This window comes from Lycorma delicatula, chromosome 5 (assembly GCF_047948215.1).
Source record: "Lycorma delicatula isolate Av1 chromosome 5, ASM4794821v1, whole genome shotgun sequence".
Taxonomy (NCBI): Eukaryota; Metazoa; Arthropoda; class Insecta; order Hemiptera; family Fulgoridae; genus Lycorma; species Lycorma delicatula.
Genome location: NC_134459.1, coordinates 105,292,590 through 105,319,194, shown reverse-complemented (window position 1 = coordinate 105,319,194; position 26,605 = coordinate 105,292,590). Strand labels below are relative to the sequence as shown.

At 30.1% G+C, this 26,605-nt stretch overlaps 1 protein-coding gene across 1 annotated transcript in view; it reads right to left on the bottom strand.

Annotated features, from left to right (window-relative positions):
* Exo84 (exocyst complex component Exo84) overlaps window positions 1-26,605 on the bottom strand; it is a 50,246-nt gene that overhangs the window by 7,278 nt on the left and 16,363 nt on the right. The window contains exons 6-11 of the mRNA XM_075366803.1: window positions 23,536-23,671; window positions 21,140-21,326; window positions 18,422-18,566; window positions 17,557-17,740; window positions 12,552-12,682; window positions 7,570-7,795 (exon numbers count right to left, since the gene is read on the bottom strand). Coding sequence (XP_075222918.1) covers window positions 7,570-7,795; window positions 12,552-12,682; window positions 17,557-17,740; window positions 18,422-18,566; window positions 21,140-21,326; window positions 23,536-23,671 — 1,009 coding nt within the window. The remainder of the gene's footprint in view (window positions 1-7,569; window positions 7,796-12,551; window positions 12,683-17,556; window positions 17,741-18,421; window positions 18,567-21,139; window positions 21,327-23,535; window positions 23,672-26,605) is intronic.

Here is a 26,605-nt window from a genome sequence, read left to right as displayed (position 1 = left end):
GAAAATTGTTAAGGAATGAAAATAATTATTCAGAATATTTGTTACGAATACTTAGCTAATGTAGGAACACATAATCAGTAATTAAACACTAGAGGGTGAGTATATCCTGAACATATATTGTACTATTACTCTACTTCTTTATAGCAGCAAAATAATAATTAAAAAAAAGGAGAGAAGAAACAGATGATTTTAAATATGATTATAGAATAATAGCAAAAATTACAGGGTTGATTACAGAAGCTGAAAATGAAGGAATTTTTTTGATAAACTGGGGAAAGAACAGAAATCAGGAATTTTAAGTAGAAGAATTATAATTTATTTCAAATAATTGGCAGTCTAAAGACACACACTGGTACACCAACCATACCACAGGAGTACAAAAAAGAATGCTGGAGTTTTAATTTGTTATATCTCTTGGGTGAGAAGTATAGTGTTGATTTAAATCTGGAATCAATGAACAAAAAGTCAGGTTTAGTTTTACACATGGGTGTAGATTGAGTCCCTATCTTTTTTCTTAATAGCACCAATAGCAAAGATGGCGACTCCTGAACAGAAAGCTTTCTGTACTTTGCAATTTGCTAAGTGTGAATCTATAGTTACATAATTTGGCATGCATTCAGTAAAAAGTTTTTGTGATTCTTCAAGTGACAATAACATTTATCGATGGCATAATCAGTTTGTAGTGACTGGATATCTGTATAAAGGGAAGACTACAAGACAACCACAGGTATCTGAAGAAAATGTTGAACATGTCAGGAGTCTTTCCTGCATAGTCCTAAAAAAATGTTACAAAGGTTAGCTGTGAACTACTTGTACAATGCCACCAGTGTGGAATGTTTTAAGAAAACACATACACATATATATATATATATATATATATACATCCATACCATTTTTAGCTGTTACTGGAGTGCTTGTTTGAATATTCTGGGTAACAAGGCTCTTTCCTCAACAGTAAAATGGATCAGAGAATTTTATATGGCAACAAGAAGGTGTGCCTCCTCACTGACATAATTACATATGATCAAATGGCTTGGATCCAATGACAGTGCTTCTAGGGTCACCTGATTAAATATGTGTGATTTTTTCCTTCGGTTTTTTAAAAAAGAGCTTGTGTATGTGCCTCTGCTACCGACCTACCTATCAATCTACCTACCCTATTTGAGACACAGGACAGACGTAGTAGCTATTGCTTCAATTAATCCAGAGATTCTAGTTAAAGTACTGGACAAACTCTATTAGTTGGATGTGTACTACATGACAAAAGTTGCTTAAATTGAGCACTGGAAGGGAAAACTGGTAGTTACCATTTTATTTGCGATTCATTACTGTACATTAAAATTAAGAGATATTAAATAATAGCTTTAAAACCCTGATATTACTTTTTGTACACCTTACATAATAAACTATTTTTAATGGAATCAACTGCATATTTGTTTTTCATTAAAGTTGTGAATTTTGTTTATATGATACAGTTCAATATATTATATAGTGCAATAAAATTTTATTACTTTGAATAATGTACATCCTTAATCTAGCTATTTTAAAATTATAAACCATAATTACAATATATATTATTAAAACCAATGAATCCACCAAGTAAAACGCAAAGAAAGTATTCAAATCTGATTGATTCGTTCTTTATTTTTCAACAATGAACAACTCCATCATCAGTTCTGTTATAAATAAAATTATAAAAAAAAACATTACAATTTATGAAAAAAAAGGTTAATTTAATTTTTTAATTAAACAGGATTATTTAACAAAGAACAGATAGATAATGGAGGTAATTCCGAAAGTCCATTCTTCAAAGGAAATTAAATAATAAATTGATAAGAAAGAATATTTTCCTTGTATTCCATTAATGAAATGGATCATTGAAATGAATAATATTATTTAACAAAAAGCAATAGCAATAGTAATAAAACATTCAACAAAATCTTACAAATACATGTACATTTAAAATACTTATAAACAAAGAACATTTAAAAATAAAAATTGTCTGCATTCTTTATTAATGCATTTATGTTTAGTTACTATAAAAAGTAGTAGAGTTGTCAGCAATTACAAGAGTCAACAGAATAAAAATGACAACAATAGCCTATAAATAATAAAGTATTAAAAACCCAAACTATAACATAAAATAAAAATACATACCTAAATATTACATCCCTATCACATTTTTAAAATGTTCTCATTTCACTCAGAAACATTAGCACATATATATATATATATTTTAATTCTATCTATAAGAAATATTATAAATAATAGTGACTAATAGTATGTTTCAATCAGCACAAAAGCACAAATAACATGAGTACTTTTCTAATAAGTACTTCTACCATACTGAGAAAATAATTTATTTTGAATTTAATTCCATATACGAGGTGTGTGAGAAAAGTAATGAGAATGACTTTTTACTTACCAAAGTTTTTATTTTTTTCAAACAACAATATTTTATTTTAATTTATTTAACCTCTGGATCCACCATTAGGCATTCTTCAGAGGATGAAGATGAATGATTTGTAGCATGTGTGAAAATGCCATGCTTGACCGGGATTCGAACCTCGGACCTCCGGATGAAAGCCCGAGATGCTACCACTTGCGCCACGGATGCCAGCTCAAACAACAATATTATTCCCATCAAATTAGTTCCCTTGAGCAGCTATACACCGGCGGAGTTGTTGTTCCCACTCCTAGTAACAGCGCTGGAAGGCTTCAACTGGTAGGGCTTTTAACTGGTCGGTCACAGTCTTTTGAATGTTCTACAGTTCCACAATGACGTCCTTTTAAGACATGTTTCAATTTTGGGCACAGGAAAACGTCACAAGGACTCAAATCAGGTGAATAGGGGGGTTAAGGAACCGTAGAAATGCATTTTGAGGTCAAAAATTCCCTGATGGAAATGGCCGTGTGACACAGGGCATTGTCATGATGAAGCATCCACTTGTCTGCAATGTCTGGTCTCACGCGAATCACTTTTTTCTGAGCCTTTCAAGGACATCTTTGTAAAACACTTGATTGACAGTTTGTCCTGGAGGAACAAATTCTTTATTCACGATATCCCTACTGTCAAAAAAGCAAATCAACATGGTTTTGATCTTTGATTTGCTCGCTTATTCGACATTTTTTCGATTGAGGAGATGACGGAGTGTGCCTCTCTTCGCTTTGCCGCTTTGTTTGAGGATCGTACTCAAATATCCAGGATTCATCACCTGTGATCACATGATTGAAGAATTCTTGGTCATTGTCAATCCTCTCAAGAAGATCAACGCACATGTTTCTTCGATTGTCTTTCTGTTCCATTGTGAGGTTTTTTGGCACCAATTTCACACAAACCTTTCACATGTCCACATCGTCTGTCAAAATTTGATGTATGGTGAAAGTGTTTAAATTTAACTGTTCACTCATCATCCTTATTGTTAAACAACGGTCTGATCTCACAAGAACCCTCATACGCTCAACGTTTTCGTCAGATTTTGAAGTTAAAGGTCTCCCTGAGCGTGGTCGATCTTCAACGTGTTCTCGGCCTTCCAAAAATGATTTGTGCCAGAGGAAAACTTGTGCTCTTGATAAGCAACGTTCCCTATAGGCCTGTTTCAACTTTTCAAAGGTCACACTTGCAGATTCCCCAAATTTAACAGAAAACATGATTGCATAACGTTGCTCTAAATTCCGATGCTCTATTTTTGTAACAACAAAAACATGACTTCCCTGATGGCGCTGTCAAAAATAATTATGCGTTGGCTGAATGGAGTTGAAACTCATACTGAGCATGTGGAAGGGATGAACAAACTGGTCTAGCACAGACCAGTAGACACAGTGTTGCCAGATCACTCGAGTGTTACCAATTTCATTACTTTTCTCACACACCTCGTATAATTATATTTACTCTGTAGTTACCTAACATAATGAACTTTCTTCATACAACAGTTTAAAACATATAATACTTTAGATTGTATGCAAACAATTTATCATTACATATGAATAATGTACAGTGGAAATCCACTGTTTGCATCACTGCTTTGGTTAACTAGCTGTATACAGTTATAATAATCTGTACTACACACTGCATCACAAAACACTGCAGCAGATATAAATATGAATTCAGCATATATTGTTATATCTCAGTAGTTTAAGCTGAATCATTCTACCACTCCCACGAGCAAGTACAATTAATTATATTATTTTATATGTATAACAAAGTACTGTTGTAATCTATCACTTTCTGGTGCCATGGGGATGCTGATGATAAGCAATTAAAAATTTTGTTGTGTCTTTATTATTGATGTTTAATAACGATAACATCATTTGTAATGCTTCATATCATTATTCAGTTCAGTGAAAGAAAAGCATTTAGTCCGTTATCTTGTTACTCTGTACAGTATGATAGAGAATACAGTTTTACAGTTCATTTTTATAACAGTTTTATTCCATGTTTTAACAATGAGTGACTGTCATGAAGCATAAACTGGGAAAACTCTTACGTAGCTCTGGAAAAAAAATAATCAGCAACATATATAACCTTAAAACAAGAAAACCCTGAAACTGCAGTCAGAGACATTGGTTGGAAAGAAAATAGTGCAACAGGCATTAATGAAAGAACAATTTTTAATAGAATAAATAAACACAAAATTGATGATAAACATGTCAGCCCTAAAAAACTTGGAAGGCCTGTGAAAATGATTGAAAAGCTGGACAATTTTACTGAAACTGCTATCAGAAAAAAAGTTCATTCGTTTTATTTCAATAACAAGTTTCCTAACTTGACAAAATATTAAATGTTATAAATACAGATTCTGAACTGCCAAATTTTTGTAAAAATACACTACATCATGTTTTAGAATCAATGAATTTTCATTTAATATCCAGAGAAAATAATTCTTTGTTGATTGAATGTGAAGATATTATTTCATGATGTAGTGAATATTTAAGAGAAATTAAATGATCTTATAAAGCAGGCAAGACAATTTATTATCTAGATGAAACTTAGGTTAATGCGAGAAATGTGTGGGAAAATGTAAGGGTGGATAAAGAGAAATAAAGAAATAAACCCTGAATACTTGATTACATATTTCAGTCATCAAAATATTAAATGTTTAATATGGCCTTTATCAGGATGGCATCAATGCAAATGCCTCAAAAGACATTTTCATCTCATCTAAACTGAATCAAATACAGACAGCAATTTATCAGGTATTGAAAAATACATTGAGGTAACAATTTTTTTTTTCGTTTTACTTGATGAGATTTTAATATAGCAGTAATGTGCTTTCTTAAAATTTTTATTTGTAAGATAAACATATTTTATTACAATTTTCTCATTTTTATATTAAGTTATTTTTACTTCATTTTTATGTAAAAATAAAGAAAAATGTATTTTTCTCAGATGGATTGTGCTAAATTAAATTAAATTAGAATCATCATATTGTTATGTTTTGGTTTGCTGCATACTTTCATGATGAAACAAATTATAGTTAGATAAACAAATATTTAATGAAGAAAAAGTTTTCCATAACAGAAATAAAAATAAGAAGAACACAACCAGAAGTTCAACCTTTAAAAATGTAGAAAATTTTTTTTCTCTCAGCCATGATACTACACCCGCTTTTAGCCATGAAGTATTCAGGATTTTTTCTAATTTTACATTATGGTGTAAAATTTTATGGTGAACATTTTTTATGGCAGTATCCATAAAAATAACACTATTTGGCAAAATTAATTTCATAATCGTATTAAATCAGTTTTTTAAAAAAATACCATTAATATCTTTGTTGTGGATTCGAAAACTAATTTTTTTGAATTCAAATGTTAACAAATATCCACCTTCATTTCCTACAATCAACTGTTTTCCTTTGTTACTTGCCAATTTTATACCGGTATTTAAACCAGGCACAAAACAATGTTTAGATGTTTTAAAAGAAGTGTCACCAAACTTTATAGACTGAATGATCTTTATTCGCCCAAGTTTCATCCATATAAAAATTTTTTTTTCCCATTTTTTTAAACTTTTTAATTTGTTTCAAATATTTCCTTCATCAAATCTGTCATATCTATCAGTGATAAAACTATCTCTACTTTTGCCTGCAAATTTGAAAACCATCAATCAATAAAAGAAGTTAATGTGAACTAGCCTGACTAATTTTCTGTAAATCCAGATCACTTTTGGCAGCTGGAAGTACCTTATTAAGTATGGGCAATTCATTTTTAAAAAAGAAACTGTGGACTGTGGACTGTGGATCTGACAGCAATATTATTGAAATCTTTAAATTGGCCTAAAAAAAGTTTTGAACAATTTCTTTTCTTTTATGATGTGTATACTCCCCATATTTTTTATTTTCAGCTTGGGATCTCTCAATACTTGAAATAGATACACCCAAGAATTCAGATGTAAGCACTTCTACTACTAATTTCTAACATTGGGTATTTCTTGTATTAAAAACATTAAGAACTATCATCTTTTTCTAACTTCCTAATATTTTACCTTTTCAGTGTTTAACTATACAGCTAGAAGGACTCTCAGCCATAGTTACTAAATTTCACGACACTTATAAACAAAAACTTAATTTCTGGCACTGTAATAAAGCAAATAAGTCATCAATTTCAGTATGATACTTATTTAAATCAAATTAATGACAAAAAAAACCTCACTAAAAGTAATTTTTATCACAAACAGTTAACACCACAGTTAAAATAACAATGAAGTTTCACAAGACCAAGTAATCCTTTTTAAAACAGTGTCAGAAAAAAATTTAACTGTGTCATAAAACTATAAATAGCTACGAGGTATTCTTTATATAACATCGTATATAATATGTATTATATTGCAATTCAAATAATTGCACTTGCACACAACGGGTGTTTACTCTAGGCTTCAAGTAGCAAATAAAATGAATATTATAAAATTAGGAAATTGAGATTAGTATAATTTTTTTTAATAACAGTGCATTGTTTACATTTCTTTAGACCTAAAATATTTACAGTTATATAATATGATAGTCTGAGATTAACAAGTATAAGTAATGATTAACGATCTTAATGTGTGGTAGCTATTTTTAAAAGTGATTGCATCAACAGGTTGAAGGTTGTCATATGTAAGTATGTTGTGAATCTACATGCACCATGCATATGCAGATTGTTTACTTCAGGCTTCAGTGTAAAGTAGACAGAAAATAGGCAGAAATATCACTTTTGACATAAACAATGATTAAAATATTAAAATTTCAAAGAGAGATTATTTTTTTTTATATGTGCTTCAATTTATTTATGTACTATAAACATAATTTTTTGTTTACATACATATTTACAATATTTATTAAATTTCTCTACACAAGTGATATTTTTTATCTAACGATTAATTTCAATTTAATAAATGTGCAAAATTGGATTAGTAATTAAAATATACTTATAATTCCTAACCATAAATTTCATATTAAATCAATTTAATTCAAAAGCATGTCACTTAAATCAAGACATAATTAGATACAGAAAGTAAAAAAAAAACTTGAATTTTTCTGAACTTAAAGATTTAATAATAAAAACTATTATAAATCAAAATACCAAGCTCACCAGTAACATATTGCTTAATACTAGGCAAACCATGATCAATAAATTCAGCATTAAGACGATCAAGTGATTGTCTTGTATTTAAATTAAGAGGATGCCAGTTATCTTCAGCAGATCGTAATTTTACTGAATCAACAAGTTTGTCTCTTGTTTCAACAAGGGCTCTAGTTAATGGTGAACTAAGCTGTCCTTCTAATTGAAAACAAACATCAACACCCAGCTCACATAACTAAAAATAAAGAAAGTCAACAAAATATGAGGACATTAAAAACCACATACTATGTATTTTCTCTACTGATAAAGATTAATACACTTACTCTATTAATTTGGCAACAAAATGGTGCACCTTCTCATTGGCATAACTCTGTATTTGGTTGATTGGCATAAAAAATAAACTATAAACTGTAGAAAAATAAAACTTACATTGTTGTTCAATGAATAAACTGACAATTCAGGAATGTATTCTATAAGTCAAAATAAAAAATATTTCATACATATAAACAAAACAAAAAAAAATTTGTTTTTCAGTTGCTGTTGAAAGATTTCTCCCAAATTAAAAAAAAAAGAAGAGAAATCTGTATATACAGATTAATACCATACTGAATTTAAAATTCAATTATTTTTAAGAGGGTGACATCAATTATTATTTTTAAATGCAATTTGGCAAGATGAATTTAAAAATTTGAATTTCAAATCTGTATCACCATTAAAATTAAGCAGTTCAACTTCCTTTTCAATAAAAGTTAGTTTTTAAAATATATTTATCTGAGTTTTATTTTACATTAGTTTGCTAAAAATTAAATTCTCTACTGACATTGTTAAGCATTTTAAATTTGTTTGACCAAGAATAAAGTTTATTTACTTTAAATAAAAAAAGGTGTCTTTTACAAATGTTTTATAAAAAAAATTGTTTTATAAAAAAAGTTTTATAAAAGTTTTATAAAAAAATAAATAAATTGCGTGATAATAGAATCTCTTGTTTAAATATTGAAAGAATTTTTAAGTCAATAATAAAACATTAAATATTATAAAAGAAACATCAATAAAATCATATTTCAAAGTTACACTTTTTGGTGGAATTTCCAAAGGGTTTGGAAATTCTCAGGAAAAATGTAGTAAAAGTTGAAAAAACAATTTTAGGTAAAGTCCTTATCTTAAACTCAAGTTAATATTTATAAATTAAGATCTGAAGAAATTTTCCAAAATTTTGAAAAAGTGGACCAGACAATGAGGAAAAGAATTCAAATTTTATGCTTCCTTATAAAAAGCAGACAAAACTAAATTAACAAAAGAAATATTTAAACCTTCAGAAAAAAAACAACAAAATAACCTAGTTCAAAGAAATTGAAAAAGATCTAAACCTACTAAATATTTTCAAAGAAATAATTTTTGATGGACAATTTTTCAGAAAAGTAGTAAATGAATCTAAATTTCCAGAGAAAAGAAAAGGAAAAACAGTGGATGGACCAAATAAAGGAGAGAAAAGTTACGGAAAAGAACGCAAGAATTTTAGAAAAAAGTCAGGATTATATTAACATGATCCTTAAAAGACTTGATAGTAAAAAAAAAATTGGAAAGGAAAGCATTTTCAGACCTCACAGAATAAAACCTTTGACTGATAGAATGCATTCCTAAGCTGTGTACATATCCTCATCGAACATGAATACAAAAGCCTTTCAGGAATTAAAGTCACAATCATGATATTACTTATCACAAGAGAATCAACCTTTTAAGTTATTTCTCAAAATTATCATCACCCTATAAAAAATTAGCACTCATATACTTTTACTAATCCCTTACAAATAAAAAATTCTTAGTCTTAACTTTAAAGCACATTCTATATCTGAATTTCCTCTTGTTCAGAACTTAAGAAATGTTTTTCTCGCATACAAGGGTAGGGTGAAAAGTTCTGAACCTAAGGAAACATTTTTCTGTTGAAAAATAAATTAAAATTAATTTATTTAAAAATTTTTATTTATTAATTTTTATTTACACAGTTACATTTATTTTTTAACACAGTCACCTTTAAGGTCTACACACTTAGCCCAGTGTTCCACAGGAGTGCTTATGCAAATTCAGTACATCAATTTATATAACCCTGAAAATAAACATCTGTGGCATCAATAATTTCATTATTGGTTGAAAATCTCTTCCAAGGCATTTTTTTAGGTTAGGAAATAAGTGATAATCCCTGAGAACCATGAATATGAGGGTGTTGGAACAATTTTTTAAACCATAATTAGTTGATTTTTGCCAATGCAATTTTTTTGCCAAACACAGTTGTTTTTCCTTTATTTCATCGCTGAGATGCTACAATAGGGTCACATAATATTTGTCATTTATTGTTTCATCTTTTTTTAAGATAAAAAATGAAATTATTCCACATGTATCTCAAAAAACAATTGCTATAACTTTATTAAAGGATAAAGTCATTTTGCTTTTTTTGGAGCAGGTTGACCTTTTTAACCTGTTGTTTTGACTACTGTTTTGTGTGTAGTGATGAACCCAAGCCTCATCAACCGTCACAAATCAACGTATCCTCTGGACTGCACCAAAAGAACTTGAAATAATTGCTTGAAACGTTTTTTCAGGACTGTTTTTGGTTGGAAATGAGCAAGTGTAACACCCATCTAGTGCACAGCTTGTTCATACCCAAATGTTCGTGCAAAATAACATGTATCATCTGTTGACATGTCTACAGACACTACTAACTTGATCACTGTCAGTCGTTGATCTACTAAAACAATTTTATGCATTTTTTCTATTACCTCTGGCTTGGTCACTTACGAAGGGCACCCATGGTTAGTGCATGATCAACCCATTTTGAACTCTATGACTCAGGGTTTAACTGTTGAATTTGGTAAAGAAGAGTCTCCCAACATTGTATCAAGCCCTTCTTTAATTTCCTTTACACTTAAGCCTTTCAAAAAACTATTTAATCACTGCATGAATTTCCAGTTTTTCCATTTTCCAAAAAAACACCCTAATTCTCGAATTTGTTGGATTGCAAATAATATACTAAGTGGTGCAGCGACTTTAAACGCTTATAGTAAACTAATGAAAAATGGAATCAAGCAATGCTGTCAAGGAGTTATGTGTACTAATGCCATCTCTGTGTGAGGTCTGAAGCTTTTCATCCCACCCTCATAGCTTCTTTTGAGTGAACCAGACATGAAAATCACAAAGGTGTGTAGAAGTTGTCAATGAATTTTCTTGAATGTCAGTGTCTTAGGCATTCATCAGCATGTTTTCAATATTCAAATTTTTAACAACAGTTGTACCAACAATAAATATCCCATTAACTATTATTTAACACTTTCTTTCCTGTTACATTTTATCCATTTTATAAATATGCTGCTGTACACCAAAAAGTAGACATTTAAGTAATTTCAAGATGACTCTATTCTCTAATGACAGAGCTATCTTTTTTTTTGGCTTGATATTGCCACAAAAGCTTGAAGCTTGTTCGTGGGATGTGGAAATGGAATTTTGTAGTGTATGGGATGAAAAATGCCATGTCTGACCAGGGACAGAGACGCTACCACTCCGCCATGGAGATCGGCACCTTAACCTTAAGTTAGAGTAACATACACATGGTAATTGTGGCATGTAATATACATATAAATTCTCCAACATATCTTTTTAACAGCCAACTGTTGTCTAATAACCAATTTAATGACTGGAACTCATACTAACAATTATAAAATTAGACAACATAACTTGTAATAATTATAATATTAAATTTGATAAATTGTTATTAATATATAAGTAGCTACTAGTTGTTGTATACATAACTGTAATTAGCATATACAAATAATTATAAAAAATATTAAAAATTTGTAAATAAATTATAATTAAAAGAGGTTAATCATTCACAGCTTAAAACATTCTGACAATAGCAAAAATTTACATTCCACATTTTTCATATTTAGTTTATTTCACTTCATTTTACCTGACTTCAAAACAAGAATAAAAACTTAATTTTTCATATCAAAAACTTAATTCATTTTAACTTTAATTAAACCTCTTTTATTCATTAATTCTTTTCTTATGTTAAATACTTTACCATTAAATAACTATAATTATTTTTTATAGTCTTCTTAAAGCAAGGATTTCTATCTATCTATGGATTATATTTGCCACACAGGCCATTCAATCCCACACTTTTCTTTATATATTATTATTGAAGCACACCATCAAATTCAAATAATAAGAATGTAGACTATCATTTCCATTCTTCACATTTTTGTGAACAAGAATGAAATCACCTGCATTCTCTTCTATTTATAAGTATAATTCAACTTTTTCTTCAAAAGAATAATTTCTCTTACGCACAGGCAAGCCATGATTATAAAAATACAAATCCAGAGATATTTCTATGAAAATTACAAAATATATACTATTTCAATTTTTTTTTTATACAATACACTAATTCTCTAATAACAGTTTCATGGTAAACTGTTCAGAACTCATATTCTAGTGTTAAAATAACATTCCAGTATGTATTAAACAATTTTCCTAATTATTCAATTAAAACATTGGGACTGAACTGGCAGATTTACATTATATTGAAATAACCATTTAACTGGTTTATTAAAGTGAAAATTTAAGAGACAATTTAACTGTTTTCTTTTAAAAAAGCGATATTAATGAGAAAAAATTGGGAAAAAGAAGGGAATAGCACCTACAACATTTTTTTTCTAAGAAGCAACACATTTAAGTTTGTGAAATCATGACCAATTCGACCTGTGAGTTTGATTAAAAAATTTAGGGTACTAAATTACATGGGAAATATATATCGGTTCAGGTATTATCAGTGGTTTGTACTCTTTTTTTTTTTTTTAATAACTGCCCTTGAATAAACAAAAGAGAATTATAAATCTGAATTAACACTTCAATTTTATTTTATTTACCACTTGTGAGATAAAATAAAATTAATAAAATAAAAAGTTGTTAAAATATCAGAATCCAAAATAAATAGTTACCAATTGACACTGTTCTCGTACAAGAGTTACACACTCTGCTAAAGTTGAAAGAGATGACTGAGGTACAAATACCTGTTTAACTAGATGACTAGTGAAATGCATCAACTCATGACTGACCCAAACAACAAACACTGCACAAATTAAAATAATAATAATAATATTAATAATTCAATATAATAAAAAAAATCTGATGTGAATAACACATGACTTTCTTGTATGACTATTAATTACATACACACATTTAAAAAAAATTAAAAGTATATAAAATTTAAATTTACATATAAGTGCATAAAATTTCAGATTTCTGGTGTGTCATATAAATAAAAGTTAATAATAATTAAACTATTCTTTTAGTGAACTCCTGTATGCTGGGTACAAATGTTAATTTCGATCTTACAGTATAAAGTATTCAGTTTTTATTACTGGATAAAAACCAAACCCAGAAATACTTTGCTAGCTAGATTTGAATATATATATAAATTAAATTAATACAATTGAAGGTTTGATAAAACATTGAAAAACTGAACATAATGGGGCTTCACAAAATTTAACCTTTCACTTTAACCCAATTTCTCTGTTTCCCCTTTCCATTTACCCCTTTCCCCTTTTTTCATTTTTCAATTTTCCCCTTTCCCATGCCCCTTTTCCTTTTCACCATTTTCCCAGGTGTAAATTGGTTCAGTAGTTTTTCAGTCTACAGCAGACACACATACGGAACATTGCCAAGAAGAAAGTCTGTATGTATATTTGTTTGTTTGTTTGTTTCATAACATAACAACACTGGCACCAGCTAGCGGGTATAGTTTTTGCAAAAATCTTTCTTTTCACGTAACTAATATATATTCTGCATATGAGCCAAATTGGACCATAAAAGCAATTTTCCAAATATCTCAACCTCAGCGCCACCTATCGGGTTCAAACGAATTCAGAAATCTTCATGGGTGTGCCCACAACTCACCAAAGTTTCATCGCAATCAGATGGAATAGCATAGGAACGCATACGGGCCACACAAACATTCATTTATATATATATATATATATATATATATATATATATATATATATATATATATAAGATTTGGTGAATAATCAAAAATAAAAAAGAAACAATCATACAAGAAAAAGAAAGATAAATGAAGAAATATATCTCAATAAAACAACAAGAAGATGATTATGAAGAGGAAGAAAATGTTAAGAACAAGGGAAGAATAAAAAAATTAAGAGAAGATGATAAATATAAAGAGGAACCAAAGAAAGAATAAAAAGCTTAAGAGAAGATGATAAATGTAAAGAGGAAGAAAACATTAATACCAAGGAAAGAGTAAAAAGCTTAAGAGAGGATGATGAATACAAAGAGCGAGAGAAAATTTGAAAACTAGAGAACATGTACACAAATTAAGATCAGAAGAATTATAGCAAACCAAACACGATTAAATGACTGGCAATAAAAAACAAATGAACAAAATGATGATCAACTCTGACTTAGGGAGAATATTGTCCGAGAATATCAGAGGAGTAATGAACTAAAGTATAAGAATGTTTTGCAATTTATTAATGATCAGGCATGTATGCCGCAGTGTATATGTTGTTCTTGTGAGGGTATATTTTTTAGTCACTCTGTAGTTAACTTTAATGTACATAAAATTAAACACAAATTCCAGAATAATAAAATAAAATTAAACTAGAAAATCCAAAAATAATACAATTCTAAATTTTAATTTTCAATTAACATTAAATATTCAGATGTTTCACCAACTCTATTACAAATACATATATGTAATAATGCCTATTAAATTACATATACAAATTTTCATAAGTACATAAAATTTTATTTCACTAATAACTTCTGATTTGTTTCATTTTTTTTTATTACTGAATAATTATTTATTGTAAATCTTTTTTTACAATCATGGGTTAATAATTATTAATAAATCAATATATTTAATTTAAAAAAAAAGTTAAAAAAAAAATAGAAAAAGAGAGATGAAGTCTGATTTAAACTGATCTGCCTTCCCCTTACAGATCCAAATATTTCATTTCGCTACAACTCTGGAACTAATGAAAATAAGTAATCATTTAAAATCTCTCAATGAGGGCTTATTACTGCAGTTAAGAAAAAGTCCAAAATCTAAATTTTTTGGGATTTTGAGCTTTTTGGATACTTTTGATTCAGTTGACTGCAATCAAAAGGTAAGGTGCACAACAGTCCTATGTAGATATTACGACAGTCCTAAATCCAAAATTTCAACATCCTATGGCTAATCATTTTTGAGTTATGTGAGATACGTATGTACATATATACATACAGATGTCACGCCAAAACTAGTCAAAATGGATTCAGGTATGGTCAAAATGGATATTTCCATTGAAATCTGAAAACCAAAATTTTTTTCGATCATAACACTTTCTTTACTTCGAACAAGGAAGTAAAAGTAATAATTGTATTGCTTAATAATTTTGTAATTCAATGTTGAATTAAATCATCCAGCGTGTACAATTATGCCTTTTAACACTTAAAAAATAAAAGACGGAATAAATGTACAACGTCTAAACTTTTACCAAACACCTCACCAGATTTACAAGTTATTAAATTCATTTTTAATTTACCTAATGTGTACATTGCAATCTGTTCAACTAGTGAACAATAAGCAACCCCCATGGCCCAATGAGATGAGGGTGATACAAGGGTCATTATTCAAATGCAAACTGGAATATTTTTATATGCAGCTTTATTAAGGAAAAATTACAAATAAATTACTTTATTTTTCTACAGTTTTCTTCAACAGAAATACATTTTCTCCACCGGATAGAAAGCATCCTAATTCCCTCATCAGAAATCAAGATGGATGCCCCAACAACCAACTGCACACATTATGTTTAATCTTTCCCCTCCTAAAGCTTTTTCGGCAAAAAAACCATGTAGAAATCACATGGTGACAAGTCTGGATTGTACAGTAGGTGTTCAAGAAGTGTTCAATGAATTTTAGTGAGGTTATCACAAGTCTGAGTTGCTGCATGTGGCTATGCACTGTTGTGGAGAAGAAGGACAAATTAGTTGCCAATGCAATAAGCAACTCTGATATCATCCAATAACTGATAGTAATATGCAGCATCTATTTTTCTTCATCTGTGCAGGAAATTGGTTGTCCCACATTTATTGTTGTTTGTATTACAGTTTCTTCTTTCTTTCTTTCCTGTTTAGCCTCCGGTAACTACCGTTTAGATAATACTTCAGAGGATGAATGAGAATGATATGTATGAGTGTAAATGAAGTGTAGTCTTGTACATTCTCAGTTCGACCATTCCTGAGATGTGTGGTTAATTAAAACCCAACCACCAAAGAACACCAGTATCCACGATCTAGTATTCAAATCCGTGTAAAAATAGCTGGTTTTACTAGGACTTGAACGCTGGAACTCTCGTCTTCTAAATCAGCTGATTTGGGAAGACGCGTTCACCACTAGACCAACCCGGTGGGTTGTTTGTGTTACAGTTGCCAGAACTTTTCCAGCTGACAAGTGTTGCTTGGTCTTGATCGGTGCCCCCTTCCCACTTTTCCCTACTGTTCTCTGTACCTGTTCTCTTGCTTTTCAGGGTGTAGTGTTGGACCCTTGTTTTATCGCAGGTCATAGTACAGTCCAAAAAATTCCTCTCCTTTTTCAAAGTGATTTAGAAGCTGCTTACAGATATCTTTCCGGACATTTCTCTCTGCCTTAGTGAAAAAATGTGAAACCCACCTCACTGATACTGTGTTATATCCAAGAATTTCTGACAACATTGTATGCACATTCTCAACATTTAACTTATGCCCACCTCTGATGCAATTTCAGTAACCATTAAGTGGCGGTCACCTTCCACAAGGTCACGAATGGCCTGAATGTCAATTGACATTCAAGGTCAATGGCCTGAATCCATTGACGCTGGTCAATGGATGACATTTGTGACTTTCATTCACCACTACATTCAAAATTTTTTGGCCCAATTGAACACTTGAATTTTTGAAATGGTAGCATCTCAACTGTGCCTGGAGTTAAAACAAAACTTCTGAGGATCTGACATCTTCATTGGCAAGAAATCAGTTTATAATTTGTTGCACAACAAAGAATGGTATCAATTCCTCAGACATTCTGCTACTGATGTGGGAACATGAATTACAGATGTGGCTGGCCAATTGCTGCCCCTCCACACATATCCAACTAACTACCTGCAGCACCTTACCACATTCACTGCTCTTCCTCGTCCTGCGATAAAATTCCAGTTTATATTTGAATGACCCTTGTACATATGACCTGTAAATGAGGTGTAGTCTTGTACAGACTAAGGCCTTCCTGTGATGCATGTGGTTGATTAAACCCAAACCACCATACACCAGTATCTACTGTCTAGTATTCAAATCTGTATATGTCACTAACTTTTACTAGGATTTATAAAATATTATTTAAAATCCATTTTAAAAAATCCCTTTTGGCACACCAGAAGGCAGAGGTAGAGGTTTTTTTTTTTAATTCCTTTTCTATAAGTTTAATTTTTTTTTTTTGATTGAATTTCTTGTTTTTTATGTCTTTTGTATTTTTAATTTTTGTGATTTAAATTTAGTTTGTTCATCGGTGCTAAGTAGGGGATAAAAAAGATTTCTACCTTTAAGTTAAGAAAAACTTTAAATTTACTCATTATGACAATGGTTAAATGTGAAAAAAACGGTAACGGTACCCGTTACAGTACGTAGCTTTCTTATGAAATCTACCGAACACAAAACATAAAGGAAAAGGCATACACTGTACTTTAAACAGTTCAAGGTACAGGGTCAAAATGATATTAATATGTAATAATATTTCTAATAGGTAATAAATGTTCCTAATGGGGGGAACAGCCACTGATCAATAACTTACTCAATGCATCTTTAGTGCTTCCTACCCTTATATAGCCGTTAACAGAAGCAGTGCAGAGATTAAATCACCTAACACACATAAACTAAAAACAAACAGATATAATTTTAAAAAATTACCAGAAGCAGTTGCAGGTGAGTTAGGAAAAGCACGCAACTGGAATTCACGAATCATTTCAGTTAGATTTGAAAAAAATATCCTACTCAGTCTTTTAACATATATTACTGCAGCACCCTCTCTTTTAACTCTTTTCATTTGTGCTTTTAAAATACTTGAACACAATTTCAGGAACAGATCACAAGCCTAAAAAACAACCAAACAATGAATGCAACAAATGATTACTTTATTTAACACTTATTAGAGACCGGTCTCAATGCATGATTAAGATCCCATGACTAGAGAATTAAGATCCAGATCCCATTTTTTAAATATAATTTTACATGTTTTTAAAATCTGGAAATATTAAATTTTGTTATTATACCATGCATAAGGAAGAAGTTAGTAATGGATGCGCAGAAGTCCTGATGTACATATGTATAATACATCATGGGCAAAAAGATCACCAATCATGTAAAAAATGTTTTTGCTAATTTTACACAAATCTGAAATAACAATTCATAAATTAAAACACTGTATTCTACACAGCACAAAGAACCATTCTGATCAACACAATAACTATTGACTTATATAAACAAATTGTATTTTGAAACTTCCATTTTTTGCAAGTTTCTTAAGCTAATTTCCAGATCTTATTAATCCAGAATTTCATAATAAAGAGCATAAACAAACTCAGAACAAGTAGGGATTACTTTCTTGAAATCAATGCTAAGTAACACAGAGAAATACAATTTTAAAGGATTACATAAATAAATTTATTGGCATTAAAAAGATAATTACATAAATTGCAACTACTATAAATACACTATGAATAATGATTTATTATTAAGTAAGTAACACACACAAAGAAAATAATAATAATAATACCTGAGTTGTACGTCCAAGTAAATTAAGAAGACGAACTGAACGTCGTGCAGCTCTTAATCCACCTTGTAAAGATTTATCAGGAGTGACTGCCAATTCTGAAGTCAATACGTTTATCAATGATGTTACTCGAAGTTCCATTTTCCTCCTAAAAAAAAAAATCTAATAAAATAAAAGATTGTGAAAATAAATCAAACAATAAAATGGAACACTTTTTTGAGGTATGTTTAATACTTATGTAATTTAATGTCATTTAATATTGATTTATCAGAGCTATAACATAAATGTAATTTTTCAAGCTGTTTACAATGTTGGACAAACTAATAAATGGAATTCTTTTTTATAGCTTTACTATTCCAGAAGTTTCCAAACATCTAGTAATTGTATTTTTTAAATCTAAGCTCTTGTATAGATAACAGCTATATTATCCTTAGTTCATGCAGTGAATGAACCTGCTTGTTATAATACTGAATTACATCAAGACTGTTGTTAACTAAAACACAAAAACAGAATGGTAGCTGGAAGAAAGTATTCAGGAGCCATTAGCATTATGATAAAAGCACATTAGCTGTGCCTCACTTCTATTTGTGAAGGCAACTGATAATGTCTGGCCAGCTCAATAAAGTAGTTACGAACAATCATGTTTTTTTTTACTAAAAGACTTGCATATTTTAACAAGGAAAAGTGAAAGAAATGACACGTGAAAAATCAAAGACCCTTGTCAGAAATGGAACCAGATATTCAGAAGCTAGTACGCTAAAACTACACCACTTGGCTGGCCATTTAATTGGTAACAGAACTTCTGAATCAACTGATAAAAAGGCCAATGAATCTACTAAAAATAAACAATTCAGTATGAAAATTAAAAAAATGTTATGAAATTAAAACAAATATTAAAAAAACAATTAAATTAAAAAAACACATACATTTTGCACTACATTTAACTGCAAAAGTTTATTGGAATTTAAACCAAAATTCATATTTTACAAAGCATAAACAGAAACTATTATATTATAAAAAACAACATACGAGGGTGATTAAAAATTATCTACACTTTTTGTCCTACAGTTTATGTACACAAAGGTAGGAGTTCAACATGTACATCATATTTATACATAGTCACCTCTCTTGTCAACGATCTAGGTCCAGTAGTCCACAAGCTTGTGTATTCCTTCCAAGAAGATGGTTTTCAGTTGGTCACAAAGCCACTTTTGGACTGGTTCCTGCAAGTCTAAGTCTGTGGAATATCAACAACCTCACAAAGCATCCTTGAACAACTCAAACAGATAAAAAGTCAGAGGAAGCAAGATCATCTGGGCTTAAGGGAGGGTGTTCCAGTTCCTCAAAATTCAACTTGTTAATGATTTGAATGGTGTGGTAAGCCAAGTGCGGGCAGGCATTGCCATGCAACAACATTTTCTTTGACAATACATTTGTTTCATTTGCTGCAAATTGCTGGCTTAGCTTGTTTTCTAACATATCACTGTAACTCACTGTTGATCATAGTCCCCTCTTCCAGTACAGGCCCTTTTGTATCCCAATAAACAGTTAGCATAACCTTTCCCATCTAGGCTGTCTTGAATTTTTTCTTCATCAGAGATCCCAGGTATTTCCACTCTATACTCTGGCATTTCGATTCTGGCTCATAGTGATGATCCCAAGTTTCATCACCAGTCTATTCTGTTCAAAAATGCATTGCCTTCCTTGTTGAAGCAATCGAGTAAGAGTTGGTAGATGTCAACATATTTGAACTTCTGTCCTACAGTAAGGTGTCTTGGTACCTATCATGCACAGACTTTATAGAAGCTGAGCTCGTTGTGGATGATTTGACGAACAGAACCTTGAATGATCTTCAAAGAAGATGCTACTTCATCAACAGTAACATACCTATTTCTCAGAACCAACTCTTTAGCTGGCTGAATCTTGTCATCCATGGTGGAGGTTGATAGACATTCTGCTTCTCTCGTGTGTCACACTTTTCTGGCCACTTTTAAATTTCTTGAGCCATAAAAAAATACTTTTACCCTTAAAGTATCTTTTACACTTAAACACTTTTACAAACTGCTAGCAGAGTGGACATGTTTACAGTGTAATAGCCAGAAGGCATATGATGATTAGGATCAAATTTTGCACATGTAACAGCAGTCTTAACTGTAATACCAACTCAAAGCACAAAAGGTAGTATGAAAACCTTGAAAGTCTGTTATGGCAAAAGTCTAGATAACCTTCGACTTGCCCTCATACAATTTGATTATTAGACAAAACTATTTATTAGACAAAACAGTACTATATGAAGTACTTTATATGGTTGTACTTGCAACCATATAAAATTAACTTATTACTTGAAATTAATTGCTAGAAAAATTTAATCCATCATTCCAGTCTTCTTAAATTAAACTAATATTATGTAACATTATATATATTTTTTCTTTCCTTTTTTCATAAACTTTAATCTTATTGATTTTTTTTTAATGAATAAAGTAGATATTAACAAGGAGACAGAGTAAGGAAACAATATACTCCTAATCCTTTTATATATATATATATATATATATATATATATATATATATATATATATATATATATATATATATATATATACAGAGAGAGAGAGAGAGTTAGAACACTTCTTCTAAACTGCTTTTTGTTCAGGCATCATAACTCTGAATACTTGAAATTTGGTACACTAAATTTATAAACTAGAAAACTATTTAATTAACCTAATATCTTGGTGGGTATGAGTTGGTGACGCCTTATCAAGAAACTCTCTAGTCTTTTCAATAAGGGAATGAGCATCTTCAAAATGACGCTGAGCAATCAATACATCAAGATCTTCAGGCACTTCTAACAACCAATCAGGTGTTTCCTCAATAGAATCACCATCACCATCTTCACTTTCTCCAAATGCTGTAAACAAAACAATTTTTAATAATAACCATAACTAAATAAACATTTTATTTAAATAATCATGTATTATATATACAGATCAATCAAGAACATATACATGACTTGCATAAAATAAAACAAAAGCTACGATTTTATTTTTAATGGCAAATAAATATGTAATAATTTTTTCTTCTTGAACAAGAAAAACAATGTAAAAACAAACAAAAAAAAAGTAAAAACAATGTAAAAAAATGACTTGAGTCACTCAACAAAATGGCACATGTAAAATTTCTCTTTAAAAATTTGTTTCAATAGTACGTGTTTATTTAATACTACAAGACTACTAAACAGTATTTGATACTTTTCACTTATAGTTAAAAATTGTTTTTTTTTGGGGTTTTTTTTTAACTTAAAAAATAACATAAAATACAGAAAAAATGATGCATTCAGCCAACACAATTTCACAAGTAGTAATAATACTAATATACTATTAGGACATCCCACTCCTCTCCTGTTAATGTTGACATCCCTCACCAGACTGCCTTCAGTGAGATCCAAAGGTACTATCCATATATCCATATTAGCACACTAATATACTAAAAATTAAAAATACAATGCCAAAATTGATTTCGGCACATACTATACAGTTTTCAGTACTATACTGCAAGTCTTTAGCACACTGTATAAAAATAAGATTCTTTCTCGCTATTTGGAATTTATTTAAAAATTAATCAATAAGAAATTTACATATATTACACATTAACATAACTGCCATGACAATTTTTCCATAATTAAATCCACCAACCAAAACAGTTTTTTTCACAGATCTGTACAAAGACAGGTTATAATGGAAAAAACAAATTTATGTTAATTTTCATACATCAAATCCCCAAAATATGATATCACACAGATTCATGGTCCACTCTTTTGGAAAAAGCCCACTATCAGAGTACTCTCTACAAGCCTGAATCCTGAATCCATGTAGCTACTGAACTTCTTGAATATTAATGTGAAAAAATTACTTTTTTTACAGAAAATTCTCTTTGAAAAACTATGTTTCTAATTTGAATATACTAAAATTAAGATAAGATAAAATGATCTATTATAAGATATACAATTATATCTTATAATTATCTATTTTAAATTATTTTATAAAATTATAAAAAGAAAAATAAAACTATTGAATGGAAAATTAGATAATTTTCAATTTGAGGAACAAATCCTTAAAAATAATGACAAAATATTATTAACCCCTATGATTAGTAAGTTATATTCAATAAATCAATCCAGAAATAAAAATAATAAACAAATTTGATACAAAAAAGGACAGAGAGAAAGAAATGTTTTATTAATGATAAATACATTTTTAAATAAATAAATACACTTTTAAGTGCAGAATATTTTTTTAAATCCATTTATTAATATAATTATTAAAAATAAACAAAATATATAAAATACAATTCTAAAAAACATATACAAATAAAAAAAAATAGAAAAAACATCTGTAGAAACTACAAACTGACAGTTATACCATTATTACACAACCAAAGTAAGTACCTGGCAGCAATAAACCAGAATGCAACATTTAAACTAAACATGGTACATGCCTGCAAGGAAATCCTCTGATCTATCACGCTAGAATACCCATGTGTATGGTGTGATAAAATCAAAACCTAAGACTGGAATTTCATACAATATTGGTTTCACATACTTCATCATATATTCAACTCTAATTTACATTAAAAACCCTGAAATTATAATATTAAAATAAAAATCCTGGCAAAAATATTAATCTTTCATGGAACTGGAATAGAGGCTAACATTTAAAGATCTTCACAGTCATAAAATTGAAGGTTATATTATTTTAACAATCTTATTTATTTTCTTATTGTTTATTTGCCTATTGTATTACAAAAATAAAAATAAGATGAGTTCTTCAATGATTTTTTTAAACCAGTAAAACATTATAAACCCACTCTTTTTAGTTTAGAGTAATCCTTATTATTATCTCTCTTCACAAAAATAACAAAATACTGGTCAAAGAACTCTTTGACTGTGCGAAGTCATACCATAATATCAAGTTTCCAATGTCATATTACAAAAACGTTCACTAAAATTAATTACTGTACATATGAATACATTCATTAACATATAAAAAATGCATAAGTTACAATTTTACTGATCTATGGAAAAAACATTAAAAAAAGTAAAAACTAAAAGATTAACTCACGATTGCTACAAGAATCAATTGATTCTGCACGAACAGGAGAACGTTGTTCATTTGCACTTGTTACAGTTTCTCTTTTCTGCTGATCCTGAGCTAATCGAGCCTTCTTTGCTGTTTCAAAATGATCTAACCACTCTCGCTTAACATAGAAAAATAAAATCATTAATTAATTTGGAATAACATAAAAATTATTCTAAAACTAATAACATTCTAATAAGTAAAGACCAAAGGAATACAAAATACATATGACGGATTGAAAAATATTAGGACTCAATTGATGTTCGGAAGGTCTAGCTTTGGCATACTGCAAGGCATATTCATAAAGGGCCGTCAGCTTATATTTAAATATTGGTGGATGGCACCTATATTTCACACATGCAGGGCCACCTATTGGCTATTTACAAAGCCACTGCAGTTGTTTTGATTCAGTAGTCGTTTGTTCGCTGGTGAATGCAGATCACAATGTCCACGACAATCATTTCTTGCCAGTTATGAAGTGCGCACCTTGATTCGATGTTTGTGTGCAAAAGGATCTTCAGCAGATGAAATTCATCAGTTGTGCCTAGTGTATGGACCAACAGTAATAAGTGAAGGAAAGGTTAGGCAATGATGTCGAGACTTTAAAAATGGCTGCACAAATGTGCATGATGAAGAGCAGAGTGGCAGGCTCAGTATTCAGACCGTTGAAATTGTTGAACAAGTGAACGGAAAACTGCAATGTGATTGGCAATTGATGATTAGTACTCTGACTGATGAATTTCCACATATTGGATGCACCTCTATCTATATGACTGTCATAGAAAAGCTTGGATATCACAAATTGTGTGCAAGGTGGGTACTGAAAATGCTTACCAACCAACACAAAGAGCAAAGAATGTGCAGTGGATGAGCGTTTTTGGACCACTATTGACAAGATGGAGATGATTTGTTTTCCCACATTGTTACAGGCGACGAGACAAAAAAAATTTTAATGTTTCTTTAACTGTAATACAATTTCTTGAATTTTTTTTTGCATACATTACAGATCTGTAAATACAATTTTTCTTTTTAAATAAATTACACTTCAAAAAAAATTAAGGGAAAATATACTTAAAATCTGTAAAATTTATAATTTTGCATAGCCATACCTGTGTTAGAATGATTTTGCTAATGCTTTTCATTTATAAATAGCCTCAGGCACATCCCGAATTAATGTCCAACAGTAACTGGCTAGCATGTTAATATTCCATTTCCCTTTATAGCAGCTTTCCATCACCAAAATGTCTTGGTGGAAACGTTCACCATGTTCATCACTTATATCTCTGAGATTTTCCAGGAAAAAATCCAGATGAGAGTGGTGGAGGAAATGTATTTTCATAGACATATTACATCCCATAGCTCTGTATGAAGTAGAAAGATGATTAACAATATCGTGGTTTGCCAAGAAAAGTTTTATAAACGTTTTTAAATAAAGCCCAAGCTGCACTTTCTACATTATTTAACATTGAGTTAAATACATTATCCTTGACCAACTCTCTTATTTGAGGACCAACAAATATTCCTTCTTTAATTTTTCCTTCACTTACATTCAGAAATTTCTGCCTGATGTACAAAAATCCAGGACTAACCTTTTTCATTGCTTTTACAGAATTTTTCATTAGTCCTAGCATATGGAGAGGGGATAAAAATATTTTTTTTGGGTTCAACTAAGGGCTCATGAATAATATTTTTTCCATATGGAGTTAAGTTGTCTCGTTTCTTCCACTCTTTGGTAACATAATGTTTATCCCTAGCTTGGCTGTCCCATCCGCAAAACACATGTACTTAATATAGTCTAACTGTATGCCTAACAAAATAGCTATAACTTTCAAATCACCACATATGTTCCAGCTATGTTTTTTATAATTTATTTTTTCAAGAACGTCTTTCATCAAATCACATGTCGCTTTCAAATTAATACCATAAGTGATTGGTATCGAAGGATATTTGTTACCATTGTGAAGTAGAACTACTTTTAAACTGTACTTGGCCAGTCCTCATATTTATGAACTTCTCCTAAGTACAACATAATCTCAACAATATTTGTGCAATAAACCAAATTATTTTCAACAATAAAGTACTGGAAAAGTTCTTTTTGTTGGCTTTGAAAGCCCAAAATTTTTGTATTATTTTTAAAGTAAATTCCAACCTTGCAATCTTGATCCTAACAGTTCAGCTTGATTTTTTGATAAATTTAAATCCCTAACCAAGTGATTTAATTCACCTTGTGATATAAGATGTGGCTTACTGAAGATAATTCAAAATCAAAATCATTGTTGTCTTCTTCAATACTGCCCGATTCTTCATCGCTGCTTTCGAAACATACATTCACAGGTGGCTCAGAGACTGGAATAATTTCACTATAAGGAACAGGCCTGATTGCAGACTGCAATGAAAGTTATTTTGCAGTATGTTTAGATTTTTTTAGAAATTCCAGACATACTTGTTAAACAAAAGTATCAATCGGTTACATGATTCTTTGGTTCATGTCAAACCACAGGTACACCAAATGGCAAAGCCTTCTGTGTACCTTTCAGCCATCCTTAAATACACAGAAAAATTAGTGCATACTACATGAGAAGCCCACGTCTTATCCTGATCACCAATTTTACACTGAAAGTACAAATGATATGCTTTTTTAATTAAAGGTGTAATGTTTTTTCTATTTGTTTTTATGGTAAACTCACCACATATATAACAAAAGGCATCCACATCATTCATACAATTTGTAGGCATTATGACACTGCACTGTTAACAAACTTAAGACTGTAATAAGATTGAACAAAATTAATTCATTCCTAAATCCAGTGCTTAATACAAACAACCCAGCTGTGTTTTCAGTTACATGTTTTGACCTACACAGACATGATTAATCTTGTACATGAAGTCTTGCTCTTCAGTATTAGATATGATGTCATAATATGTGACTATCATACAATTTAATTCTTTTGTCTGGTATTGTTTATTTATAGCTTAAAAATTACGTTAAAAAAGTTAAACAATAAAAAATGAGCTAAGAAAATACATTATAGGAGCTTAAAATGCGACCTATACG